Consider the following 12,101-nt stretch of genomic DNA (forward strand, 5'->3'; position numbering starts at 1 on the left):
TTGTAAATAGCTTAAAATTGGAGATGTTAAACCACAACCCCTTTTCGTGCATCAAACGCGAATGGAGATTTCATTTTGAGTAGAGGACTCACATTTAAGGACCACTCCATATTGCCAGTTATTTGATTTAGGTTTTTGGGATATTACAAATAAATGGCAATTTTATTTTTAATATAAATAGAATTATTAATCAAAATTATAAATAAGTTCATTTTAATATTATTTAATCATAGAATTATGAGGCAGGCAATAGATATTGTTTATACTTACTGATTTCAGTTTTAGTTGTTAGTGCTGTTGAGTTGACTCCGACTCCTAGCAACCCTGTATACAGCAGAGTGGAACCCTACCCAGTCTTTATGTGCCATCCTTTCACTCCCCGTCACTATATCAGACAATGCTCTACTGCTATTCACAGGGTTTTTATGGCCAATTTTTTCAAAAGTGGGTGGCCAGGTGCTTCTTCCTAGTGTGTCTTAGTCTGGAAGCTGAAACTTGTCCACCATGAGTGACCCTGCTGGTATGCGAACTCCCAGTGGCATAGCTTGCAGCATCACAGCAACATGCAGCCGCCACAGTATGACAACTGGCAGATGGTGGTGTGGTTCTCTGACCGGGAAATGCACTGAGGTCATGGTGGTGAGAGTGCCGGATCTTAACTTCTAGACCACCAGGGCTGGCTGATTTAAGTCTAGTTGTTTTTAAATATATTTTTTGTTGAAAGAAAATGAACACATGAACATTAGTTTAGATTTTTTTTTTACCAATATTATAAAATATCATTTAAAATATTCTTATTTTTACCAAATCAATAAAATTGGTGTAGGTGAATTAAAAAGACTACAAATCTACTCTGAACTTTATATATGCCAGGTGTTCAAAGCTCTGCTATACCTGAAGCCAAGGAACTAACTCCTCACTTTCCCTGTTGTCAAGGGGAACTGAAACATTTTCTAAGTGGCTCCTACCATTTCTTTTTGAATGCACTACTTAAAGCAGATTCTGTAAGGATCTTTCTATAGGGTTAGGAATATGGTCTGCATAAGAACTGGCTCAAATATTCCTCATTTGAAGTTGATATAAGCGTGAACCAGAGCCCAATTTTTTGCAGCTCTATCAACAAGTGGTTCTAGATGTACTGGAAGGAGGTGAAAGGAATGTTAAGGGAAGAAGCAGATGATGAGAAAAAGTAAACGTAAGGAAAAAGTCTCTTACCGGGTTCTTGTTGTATTATGTGGTTGTTTTTAAACCAAGTTATCTGAGGCTCTGGGACGCCGATAGCATGACAGTCTAAAGTGGTAGAGCTGCTGATAGCCACTGTGTGATCACTGAGGTTTCGCAGGAGGTAAGGTGCTTCCTGATCTAGTGAATAAAGAAAGGGAATTGTTATTACTAATCAATTTTATTCTTTTATTGTTTATGCATATCAACATTTTAAATATATATAGAAACAGCAAAACTCAATTATAAGGTTTTATTTGTATTTTGTTCTCTAAATCTTTCCTCTATGGTTAATCTACTGCTTCCTCTTTATTAAGTTGCTACAAGAAATTGAAATTTGTTAGGACACAGAGTAAAATCAAGGACTAAATTCTATATTTTTTCATTTCAATATCAAGGTTTTTGCCTGGCCAACTAGTTTCCTTCCTTTTTTTGAAAGAAGTTTTATTCTCTCAAAAGAACCTAAGGGTTTTGCACAATATGTTAGGAACTCTAAATGAAAACATGATTTTGGATATAGGCTTGTAATGAATTTTTACATAAATATATAGTATTGTAGTGATGAGCTAATATAATTTTGTATGTATTTTTATTGATGTGTTTGTGAGGGCAGGCATATTTGTGTTACTCAGCTGTCAGTAACCTAAATTGTAAGGCAGCAGACCAAACAGGAGAATTTCTTGAACTTTGAAAGCTTTATTGATTATTTCCTTCCTCCATTCCCTTCCCAAATGCAAGCGACCAAAGGATTAATTCAAGAGGCAGAGGCACAGATTTGCAGTTTTTGCACTATATAATAGTACAAATATTGTATTTTATATTATTTTCTCTTAAAACATACAAATATGATACAATACAATTTATTTTAATAAAATGCCAACCAATATAGTACAACAAAATGAATTTAATACATTAGGATGCAATACATTACAACATTAAAATCCCACATAGGAACAGCAGTACCCCAAGGCCCCCAGTGAGTACAGTGTCTCTGTTTAATGAAATAGTCAGTCCTGCTGATGTGTATACATTCTAGTTAGGCGGGTGCTGGATTGGTAGCTCAAGCTTCCAAGGTAAAAGAATAAAGACAACTCCTAATGTCTTTCCCACCCTCCCAAATCATCCTTTTCCCTGCTTGTTGCAAATTCTGGAACAGAAATCAAAAGAGTTTTGGCATAACTTACACATTCTGCACCACTGGTTTCAATTATACAGTATGAACTGTCTCTGACCATTTTTGATTTTCTCATCTTGTACTACAACTGTGAAAGCAGCTTAGGAGTGATTACAATGCTATAAGAGATGACACATTGCAATGGCTTTGATTTCATGTCCCTGCAGGATTCTGCCAAGTCCCAAACCCTTTCTCTTTTTATTCCTGCAGGGAAACTCTCAGGATTAGCATTCATTAAAGCAATTGAGAAATCTCAGGTTAAAAAGTATATTATCATATAACTTTTATAACATGTTCACTTAGTAAAACATGGCAGGGTTACTATCTGTTAGGAGAAACAGATTTCTCATTAAATTTGGATTTCTATAGCTTATCATTAGTCTTTTCTCATTTTATGCAAAATGAAATCTGAAGGCAAAAAAGAGTGTTGAAGGAAGTGCTCTGATTTATAAGCTCTTCAAACAGTATGGAATGAATGATAGCAACATCCTTTTGCCTGTTTCAGTGTATCTTTCCTAGTCTATCTTGCCCCCTAGGCAGAAACATTTTAATATTTCTGTGTTTGCATATTGTACAATCTATCAAATAGCTCTACCTGATAGAAAATGCAGCCACGTATCAAAATCTTCAATTTTGATAACTTTTACATGCTTGAACATTACAATTTTGACATTTTTACACAGTAAAGACCCCAAATGTATCAGTGAAACATGACAAGATAATAAAGAACAGTATCATATTACTATTGAGTATCTTTTACAGTGGCAAGCTAACTTGGACATATCTCATTTAAAACTCAGACCCAGTTCACTGAGTTATACTTTTAGTAGCTTCCTCTAACACATTTACTGTTTTTCATGCACTAAATATGATAAAATAATCTATCATTGCCCATAGGCCTTATTATAAAAAGGAAGTCTGACTATAGGGCCTATAACACCCAATTATTTTCATAGCTACAAATTGTAACATCATCAACACAGGATTTGGCTTCCCTGACAGGTGTATTGGAAAACAATGCTTACATAAAAGAGAACATTTTATTTCTCCCAAAGGCCCTATCTGTACTACACAAACTTCAGACAAAAGAAGCAGCAGAAAGGCTACAGAATAAACATGACTCTCAATTAAATACAAAGTTCATATAAACATCTGAAACATACAGTATTATGATTTCTTTCTTTGTACCCATTTCTGAAAAAATGTTCTCCTATGTAAAAAAGTCTCATTTTTAGCTAGTTTCTAAATGACCAATCAACCAAGGAATCATTTTATCAATCCCACTTTATATTTTATAGTAATCTATTTTGACGTTTTAAATAAGAAAGGTATGTTGAACCCAGATTTTTAAACCTAGGTTATTTGATGGAAATAGGTAGCTGCTTTCCAAAATTTAACAAAGTGGAGCTGATCCCTTCAAACTGAGAAAATCAGAATTAACAGAATATTTCTGCTGGTTTGTCAGTAGCCAAAGATAGCTCCCCATCAGGTTCTTCTTTTATTTTTCAGTGTTATAGCCGCAGAGATCTGCCAGGTCCCATAAATACATAGTTTCTATTTTCCATTTGGAATGGGGACTGAGGAACCAGCCTCATGCCCTCTACTCCATCTCAGTCACTCTTCATATTAGGCTTTTTTTCCTATTTTTCCCATTATCCTCCCCTTACTACACACCCAAAAGAGTAACTAATAAAAAACAAAACCACCCAATTGTTTTTTCTTTTTGAAACTCTCTGGAAGGATTAATTACACAGTGAATAATTAGTTACTCTATGGAATTCTTAAAATTGTCTCTTGGAAATGCTTAAAATCATCTCCTGTAAATACTAACACCCTTCCCCTCCCCATGAAAATTACAATGCAATTTTAAGGAGAGGGAAATGATAGATTCTGCATGTCCAATTCACCATTTTTTCGAAGGAATCTCTAAATTCCATTTGCTTTTTCAGCTTTATTGAAAATTGAGGCCCCCAAGTTCTGTGGTACTAAGGCATTGTTTCCTGAAGGAACACACTGACTTATAATGAACAAAGACGCCAGGCAAAAGAGCCATAGGTAAAATTTCAAGATACAATTGATTATTCTTTCCTTTGGGCTGACAACTTCCAGGTTACTAATTGTTTTCAGAGCATTTGGGGCTCCATAAAACTGGCATTCTGGGGAAATGCTATTGTTTACTCTTTCACACTTTACAAAAGCAATTCCCACGTGAAAGACAAGTTTAGCCGTGGGACAGAGTCTGTTACCTAAAGGAGGAAACAGTCTGGTGAGTTCCCAAGCCTGAAAAGTTGTCATATTGTCACCCCCTGTTGAACTGCCCAGCCACTGTGTTCTCAGCCATGGCTATTTTGGTCATTATAGTTTGTTTTCCAGTAGTTCATGCAAGTCACATATAATGATCAATCATAAATGAAAACAACAAAACAATGCATATTAAATTGGTAAAAAAGTCACTTTCTCCTCAAATGCAAGCCTAAAACAAGAGATTACAATCTTTCATGATTTAAAAATGCTGTGTATTTTTAAATGACTCTGAATTCTGCTTCTGTAGTTTTGCCATTTCTTAATCCCCATTAAAAATACTATTAACATTTGCATATGGGGAAAGTGGACTTTTTTTAATGGACAAATTTTAGATTTACATTTAGAAGAATGCATTAAACCTCTGGGCCCAATAGCCTTTATTTCCTTGATAAATTGATTGTGGTACACCTTTCAATGCCATCAATTAAACAGGATAAAGTTCTTTAACAGAATAACCAGGAGACAAAAATATTTAAAATGATGGCATGATCCACTTTCTTTCAGGTGCTGTCATAGCTGTGTAGTCCACTCAGAGGCAGTGAGAAGGAAACCCTTCCCTGGACTAGTGTGCTAGCTACCCGGAATTGCATAAGAGGAGGGAAGGGGGCTTGATTTGGGTGGCCTTTCATAATTCATACTGTGCTAAAGCTTTAATACCTCCGAATTACACCCACATCTTGCACCCCTGGGGCTCATTTTAGAAGCTCCAGTTTAAGATTAATGTGCTTAATGTAAAAAAAAAAAAAAGAAAAAAAGCATTTTCAAATAAATAAGCATTATAACTTGCTATCCAGGTGCTATTTACAAATCAAGAACAGATGAAATAATACAAAATAAAACCAGGCAGAGGTCCGACAGAGTCTCAAATTCAACTGTACTCATTCTGAGCTGGAAAATTAACTTATTCATGTCCATCTTTGGCAGAAACCAGCATCTGTTTAAATTATTCAGTTTGTGCAGCTTCGAAGCTTAAAAATAAAAAGAGGTTGGCATCAAAGTGGAAGGAAAGGATCAGTCCCAAGTTGTTGTTTATCAGGCAGGAGAAGACAGCAAAAAGCAAAACACACAGAGAATGCACTGCAGGGATCCTCCAAATCCAAACGCGCACCAAGTCGGCCCCAGAGGGCAGACCCCTCAGCCTGATGGGGGAGCCCAGAGCTGGGACCTTGGGGTCTCATTATTACTCCTATCATCTCCAAACTCATTTTGGGAGGAGCATCTCCTCTGAGCCATAAAGTTAGCAACAGTGACAATAAATCAAGATGATATGAGACAACTGTTACTTTTTAATGAGTCCTTTAATGTTTTACATTACTTTGTGTGGTACAATCATTCCTTGTGCTTTTAAATTTGGAGATCCGAGAGAAAACAGCCTTTTTGTTGCAGTGCTCACCTCTAATTGTAACTTCTTTCTTCTGAAGGATTTCTTCCCCTGTGTATATGTTCCTGGCTCTGCAGGCATAGGTGCCTGAATCTTCCAGGGAAACATTCTTGATGATGAGATTAAGAGTAATGGAGTACTCTTTGGTGATGGCCATTTTTTGCTTGCTAATGCTGTGGTGCATTGTTCGGTTATTAACTGTCCGCAGCAAAATCCAAGTAATGTCTCTGTATAAGAACTTGTTAACCGTGCAAGACAGTTTCAGGTCCTCTCCTTCCGTAGGCATTTTTTCCAAGTTAACATGAAATCCGTTTGGCACGTCTATAAAATAAGAATAAAGAACTTCAGTTTTCATTAAAAAAATCAATGTCTCATCCTGAGACAACATCTCATCATGAGATATTCAAAGATCTTAAGAGTTGTTCCTACACAAATTCTCTCAGCATCAGGATTAAAAGGATGAGTATTATTTTTTTTATTTTAGGAGAACTGATCAAACATAGCAGGTAGGAACCAATTAAGTTCATTTCATCAAAAGTGAGGCAGGAAATGCAAAACAGGACCATTATTAGGATGGTACATTTTCCTTATTTGCCCAAAGTTCCTCTTCAAAATGGAATGTTTTTTACAACTTGGGATGATAATCACATTTCCATTTCTTTATCACATACAGAACTCCTGTGGTAAGTGGGCAAACTCGTGAAGTGATAGAACAGTTTGTACTAAAAACCAAAGATGCTTTTATAGTTAAACTTACCCAAAATAAATTATGAACAAGTGAGAGTAGGAAGTCCCAGGTACATGCTAGGAGACTTCAGTCATGCCTGTCAACACCACTTTAATCCTAAACTTTTCCAATTAAAAAAAAACTGATTTCCCAAGTTTCCTACAATTGGATTGCTATATCCTTCTCTTGCTGCTGTTCCATTACTTTCCCTGCTCTTTGCTGGCACAGCGGGTCAGAGAAGAGCCAGGTTACTTGTTCAGGTCCCTTTACGGTGATTTTCTACTCAGACATAAAAGAGCAAAGATTTCTTCTGAAAATGCAGACAACTGATCTGGCAGAGTTACCAGATTCCAAAGTGGTGGCAATGGGGGAAGAGTAATTTTAAAAATCAGATTTACTCTCAAAAACATATTAAACATTTTCTGAAAGTGACTGTGTCATTAGAAGCCATTTTCTCCAATGTCAATTCCCAGCTAACCTTCATCTCCATCTTCTAAGTGCCTCTAGCGACACCTCATGAGCTCTCCTCCTCAGTCTTCTTACCCTGGACCATCGTTTAGCTTCTGCGCTGAGAGTTCCTCAGTCTCATTTTAGACCATTTCACCAGAGGATTTTAAAAAATCATTGGTTACTGGCCCTGAACTGACCTGCTCTCAAAACCCTCCCATTGCTTGTTACTGGTGGCATATCTGTATTTGAGCAAAGAATTTGGGCCAACATTTTACAAAGTACTTTGAAGATGAAAAGCACTATGTTATGCTATTATTATTATTATTTTTTACACACAAAGCTATAAAGAAACCTTTAAACCTTAAGGAGACAATAGTCCAAATTTAGATATCGTATCAACTCTTTCCTAAATCTCACTTTGCTTGTTTTTCTGATTTTTCTGGACTTTGGCTTTATTATAAAGTATCACGTCTGAAGAAATGCCAAAGTATTCATTTGAAACCTGGGAGCCGGGGGTAACAGTAGCTTATGAAGCTGTCAGTGATTGGGAAGAGTGGAGACCAGTGGAGGTTTTCCTGCTTTTAAAATGAAAATCTAAGAATGTGCCAGAAGATGCAGAAGCAGCTGACAGTCATTTTTAACATAACAATAAGGTGTCAGAAATAGCCCCTCTAATTCAGCATCTTTTTATATTTGGGACATTTTCCAAGCATGGGGAGTAAAACAGTAGCCATCAACTTTTACACAGATACTAGAACAGAAATATTGTGCACTGGTTGCAATCAAATCATTTCTTAAAAGACCATAGATTTTCCATTTATGAGGTTTCATCCTGGTAGTTAGAGCCCAAGCAAACCCAAGTAACACCATTGAGATCATGTAGAGAGTTTCTATTTACTTTAGTGATTTGAAACTTCCTGTGGAAATAGCTCACAGGTTTCCTGATGGAAGATTTTGTTTATCTTTGCCAAGCACCACCAGGAATCTCAAAATAAAATGCATTTAGTGACATTGGGAAACCAGGGAGATAAGGCAGTGCTGTTCCTGTTTCACCCTCAGTAATTGCTAACACACCCATAGTCATGCTGAGTGCCAGCAAAACAGCAAAAACACACACATAGGAAAAGAACTAAGTAGGTTTTGAGGTCGGTTTCTCATATGGGGGAGGCTGTTACTGAAGCTAATTTGGTTTATGTTATCAGGCAGCCTCTTAGAAATGATTATCTATTTCTCAGTATAACCTCTTTGGTATTCTTTTTTATCCATAGAAGATGATAAATAAAATGTCCTGAGCTAGTTAATGAATCCTGAGGGATTTTTCCCCTTAATTCATGTTGATTTTTTTTAGCCTGAATACAAAAACAGACCCAAGAAAGAATTGCCTTCTAACTCTCAAAGTGAAAACAAGAAATCTTCCCACACTTAAGTATATGTTGCAGATTCATCACAATCATTATCAGCACCAATTAACACTCATCCATCTAATATATATCACACCCATGGCATCTTACGAGGTGTCATGGAGAAGAATCAACCCTTGCTCAGAAGAGACATTCAACCTAGAGTTAGATGAAAGAGTAATCTATTTACAAAGGTGCATATTTGGGGGTAGACATTTGACTTGATTGGATCAAATTTGAATTAAGTTTATGAAAGAGACAAGCATAGAAAGTAAAAGGATGAATGGTATCTCCTTTGTCAGGTGGAAATAAAGGCTTTACTTCTACTGAAGAATAAAAACAACAATCTCTAAAAAGAAAGGGAATAATTACTAGAAAGTTTTGCTTGTTTCAAGTAGATTCTATGTACAAGTGAATAGCAAAGTTTAGAGTGGAAGCATTGGAGAATTCTAATGGCCACAGCTAACTGGTTTTCATCAGTTTGGAAGGAAACTCTCAGGGCCGGTCCGGTGTAAGTTCTCGCTCTGCTTTGGTGGCCCGGGGTTCGCGGGTTCGGATCCTGGGCACAGACCTACGCACTGCTTATCAAGCCATGCTGTGGCAGGCATCCCACATATAAAGTATAGGCAGATGAGCACAGATGTTAGTCCGGGGCCAATCTTCCTCAGCACAAAGAGGAGGATTGGCAGCGGATGTTAGCTCAGGGCTAAACTTCCTCACAAAAAAAATAAATAAGTTATTATTGTATTTTAAGGAAGGAGCATCATGATTGAAATGAGAATCAATAAAGATCCAAATCTAGATCTTTTGATTTAGAGCAGTTAAATTTTAGACAGATCTTTTAAAGCATTACCTGTACTAGGTCAAGTATAAACCTTGAACAAAAATACATTCATTTTTCAGAAAATAGACATGTAAGGTGCAACATTCCTAAGAGTATTAGTCTCATCTCTAGTGAGAATAAATCTCGTGACAAAGATTTGAGTAAGAAAAGATAATAATTCGTTTTTCAAATAATGAAGGTAAGCAAATTAATTTATTATCACCAATCAAAACTAGAATTTTCAGGACTGGTAGAAAAGCATTCAGAGAAATTATATTCCAGGCTATAGGGGCTTTATTGGCTGAATTGGTGCTCAGTTTTAAGATTAAAGCTCTTGAATTTCTAGAGGGAAAATGTGAGCTTCAAGTAGGTACGTTCAAATTAAAATCTCATCACTCCTTTCTATGGACAAGCCTTGGGATCTAGAAGAGGTTTCAACCATTCCATGGTTGTATAATGTGGGAGATGGGAGGGAATTTCTGTCTGAATTCAGCAGATGATCAGTTTTGTCAGCTGGGGCCCTTTTAGCAACAGTACTATCCATAGATAGATGATGCAGCAGTGAAGAACTCGATGGGATAGATAGGCTGGTGCTGCAATTAATGCTGGTCATCAATTAACCTTTCTTGGGGACCTGGAACAATAAGGAAATGAGCATGACGTTCCTCTCCACTCTTGGTACATCCTCTTCCAGTACTGCCTTCAGACCCAGGCAAGAGGGGTCCTTGTCCTGTGCCTTTAGATGGCTCTGTTCTGGCTATACTCTCTGTCTCTGTCCCAGGGGAGACTGTGAGGGGTGTGGACAGAGTTTGGATGTGTAAGCTGGGGAGACCATACACATGGGTGCATGGTCCCTCACCATGTGGGACAGAGCCAGGAGTGCAAATAAAAGATGGGTGAGCCACGGGTCAGCTCCTTCTGCACCTCCAGCCGCTGCCACATTCTGCCGTAGAACTCTGAGTAGTCCCAGAATTCTAAATTTGTACCTGACCTTTCAGGTCATCATGAAGGTATATTTGTCCACTGGAGGCTGAAACATATTTAACAGCTTGTTCGCTTGATTTAGAACTTATAAGTGGTTAGATGCATAGTTTGTGGGCCTCCACTGGTACTCTTGCCTTGGCTCTGAAAATGTCAAGGCAAGACTGTCCTCTTCTTTCTATTCAAATTCTACCCTCCCTCAGGACCACCTCAAGTCCAAGATCACCTCAAATCCTGGTTCCTTCTGACAGGCTTAGAGCTACAATGTCTAATACAGTACCCACTAGTTACATGTGGCTATTGAGCATTTAAAGTTTGGCTACTGTGACTGAAGAACGGAATTTTATTTTATTTCAATTAGTTTAAATTTTAAAAACTGAAGCAGTGTAATATTTTTAAAAATATTGATTACATGCTGAAATGATAACATTTTGGATATATTGGGTTAAATAAAATTAATTTTACTTTTTTCTTTTTACTTTTTAAAAATGAGGTCACTAAAAAATTTTAAATTACTTAATGTGGCTTACATTATATTTCTGTTGGACAGCGTTGGCTTAATATTGGTAAATTCACCTGTCACATTACTTCTGCACATACCTTTTGATACTAGGATATATATAACTTAACATTTTTTGTTTCCTTGGTGTTAAAACTGTCTCCCTAGAAAGACAGGGCTTCACTGACATCCCTTCAAGTGCTCAGCATAGAGTTGAACTGTACTGTTTCATAGTTAGTGCTTGTTCAACTTGTACAAACTGGGTGAATGTTCAGAACCGAACAGGAATGCTCGGTTCTTTTGTACTCTAAATCATATATACAGTGTCTGTGGATTTGAATGGCAACTTGTTTCCAACCAAATATAAAGTACAATACAAACCTTTGTACTTAATTAGTCCAAATCATCTGAGATTGATTAGAGAACTGATACGTGTGAAATTGCTATCTGAATCCTTTTCTAAATAAAAGACTTTTCCTACTTAGAATGGATACAGAGATGATTTCCCTTCCACGTCTCAAATGTGAGAGGACAGGGACTGACTTGGTCTAGAGCAGCTCTTCCCTGTGCCTCTTTACTTCTCTAATCTCCATTTCCTCATCTGGAAAATGGGGGGCTATAATGCTAAATAGCCTCTAACGTCTCTTCCAGCTCTGACATTCTGTGGGAATCTACTTGAGGATATCTCCCATTGCACAGCTTCTCTGAGGGTTGGCTGACTTGCCAGAAGGTTCCCTGTGATCTGACAACCCATACGTCTCATGAAATCAGACCTACCTATTTCCTTCTGGAGAACTCTAGGCAACTGCTGCAGCCTGCCCCATGCAGTGTGAAGTTTCCAGAGAGCTGGCAAACTGCCCAGGTTTCCTCAGAAAATTGGGGGAGTGTGGAGCCAGGCAATTGTTTTTATACTTTGAGCTACTTACTTCCTTCCTGTACCCATGGAGGGACATAGGGAGTGCCATTTGTGTGCCTTGCAAGTTTTAAGATTTGCAGAGACCATCATATTTAAGGCTAAATATTCTTAAATGATACCAAAAAATAGCACATTAATTATTGCCAGCAAGTCAGTTTCAGATTTCTATAGGAGAGCCTTGTTCCCCAAAACTCAAAATTACTTAAGTTGTGAAACAATTCGCTT

At 37.3% G+C, this 12,101-nt stretch overlaps 1 protein-coding gene across 1 annotated transcript in view; it reads right to left on the reverse strand.

Annotated features, from left to right (window-relative positions):
- FLT1 (fms related receptor tyrosine kinase 1) overlaps positions 1-12,101 on the reverse strand; it is a 183,103-nt gene that overhangs the window by 82,674 nt on the left and 88,328 nt on the right. Inside the window, exons 13-14 of the mRNA XM_058547936.1 lie at positions 6,093-6,401; positions 1,216-1,362 (exon numbers count right to left, since the gene is read on the reverse strand). Coding sequence (XP_058403919.1) covers positions 1,216-1,362; positions 6,093-6,401 — 456 coding nt within the window. The remainder of the gene's footprint in view (positions 1-1,215; positions 1,363-6,092; positions 6,402-12,101) is intronic.

Source organism: Diceros bicornis, chromosome 9, assembly GCF_020826845.1.
Source record: "Diceros bicornis minor isolate mBicDic1 chromosome 9, mDicBic1.mat.cur, whole genome shotgun sequence".
NCBI classification, from domain to species: domain Eukaryota; kingdom Metazoa; phylum Chordata; class Mammalia; order Perissodactyla; family Rhinocerotidae; genus Diceros; species Diceros bicornis.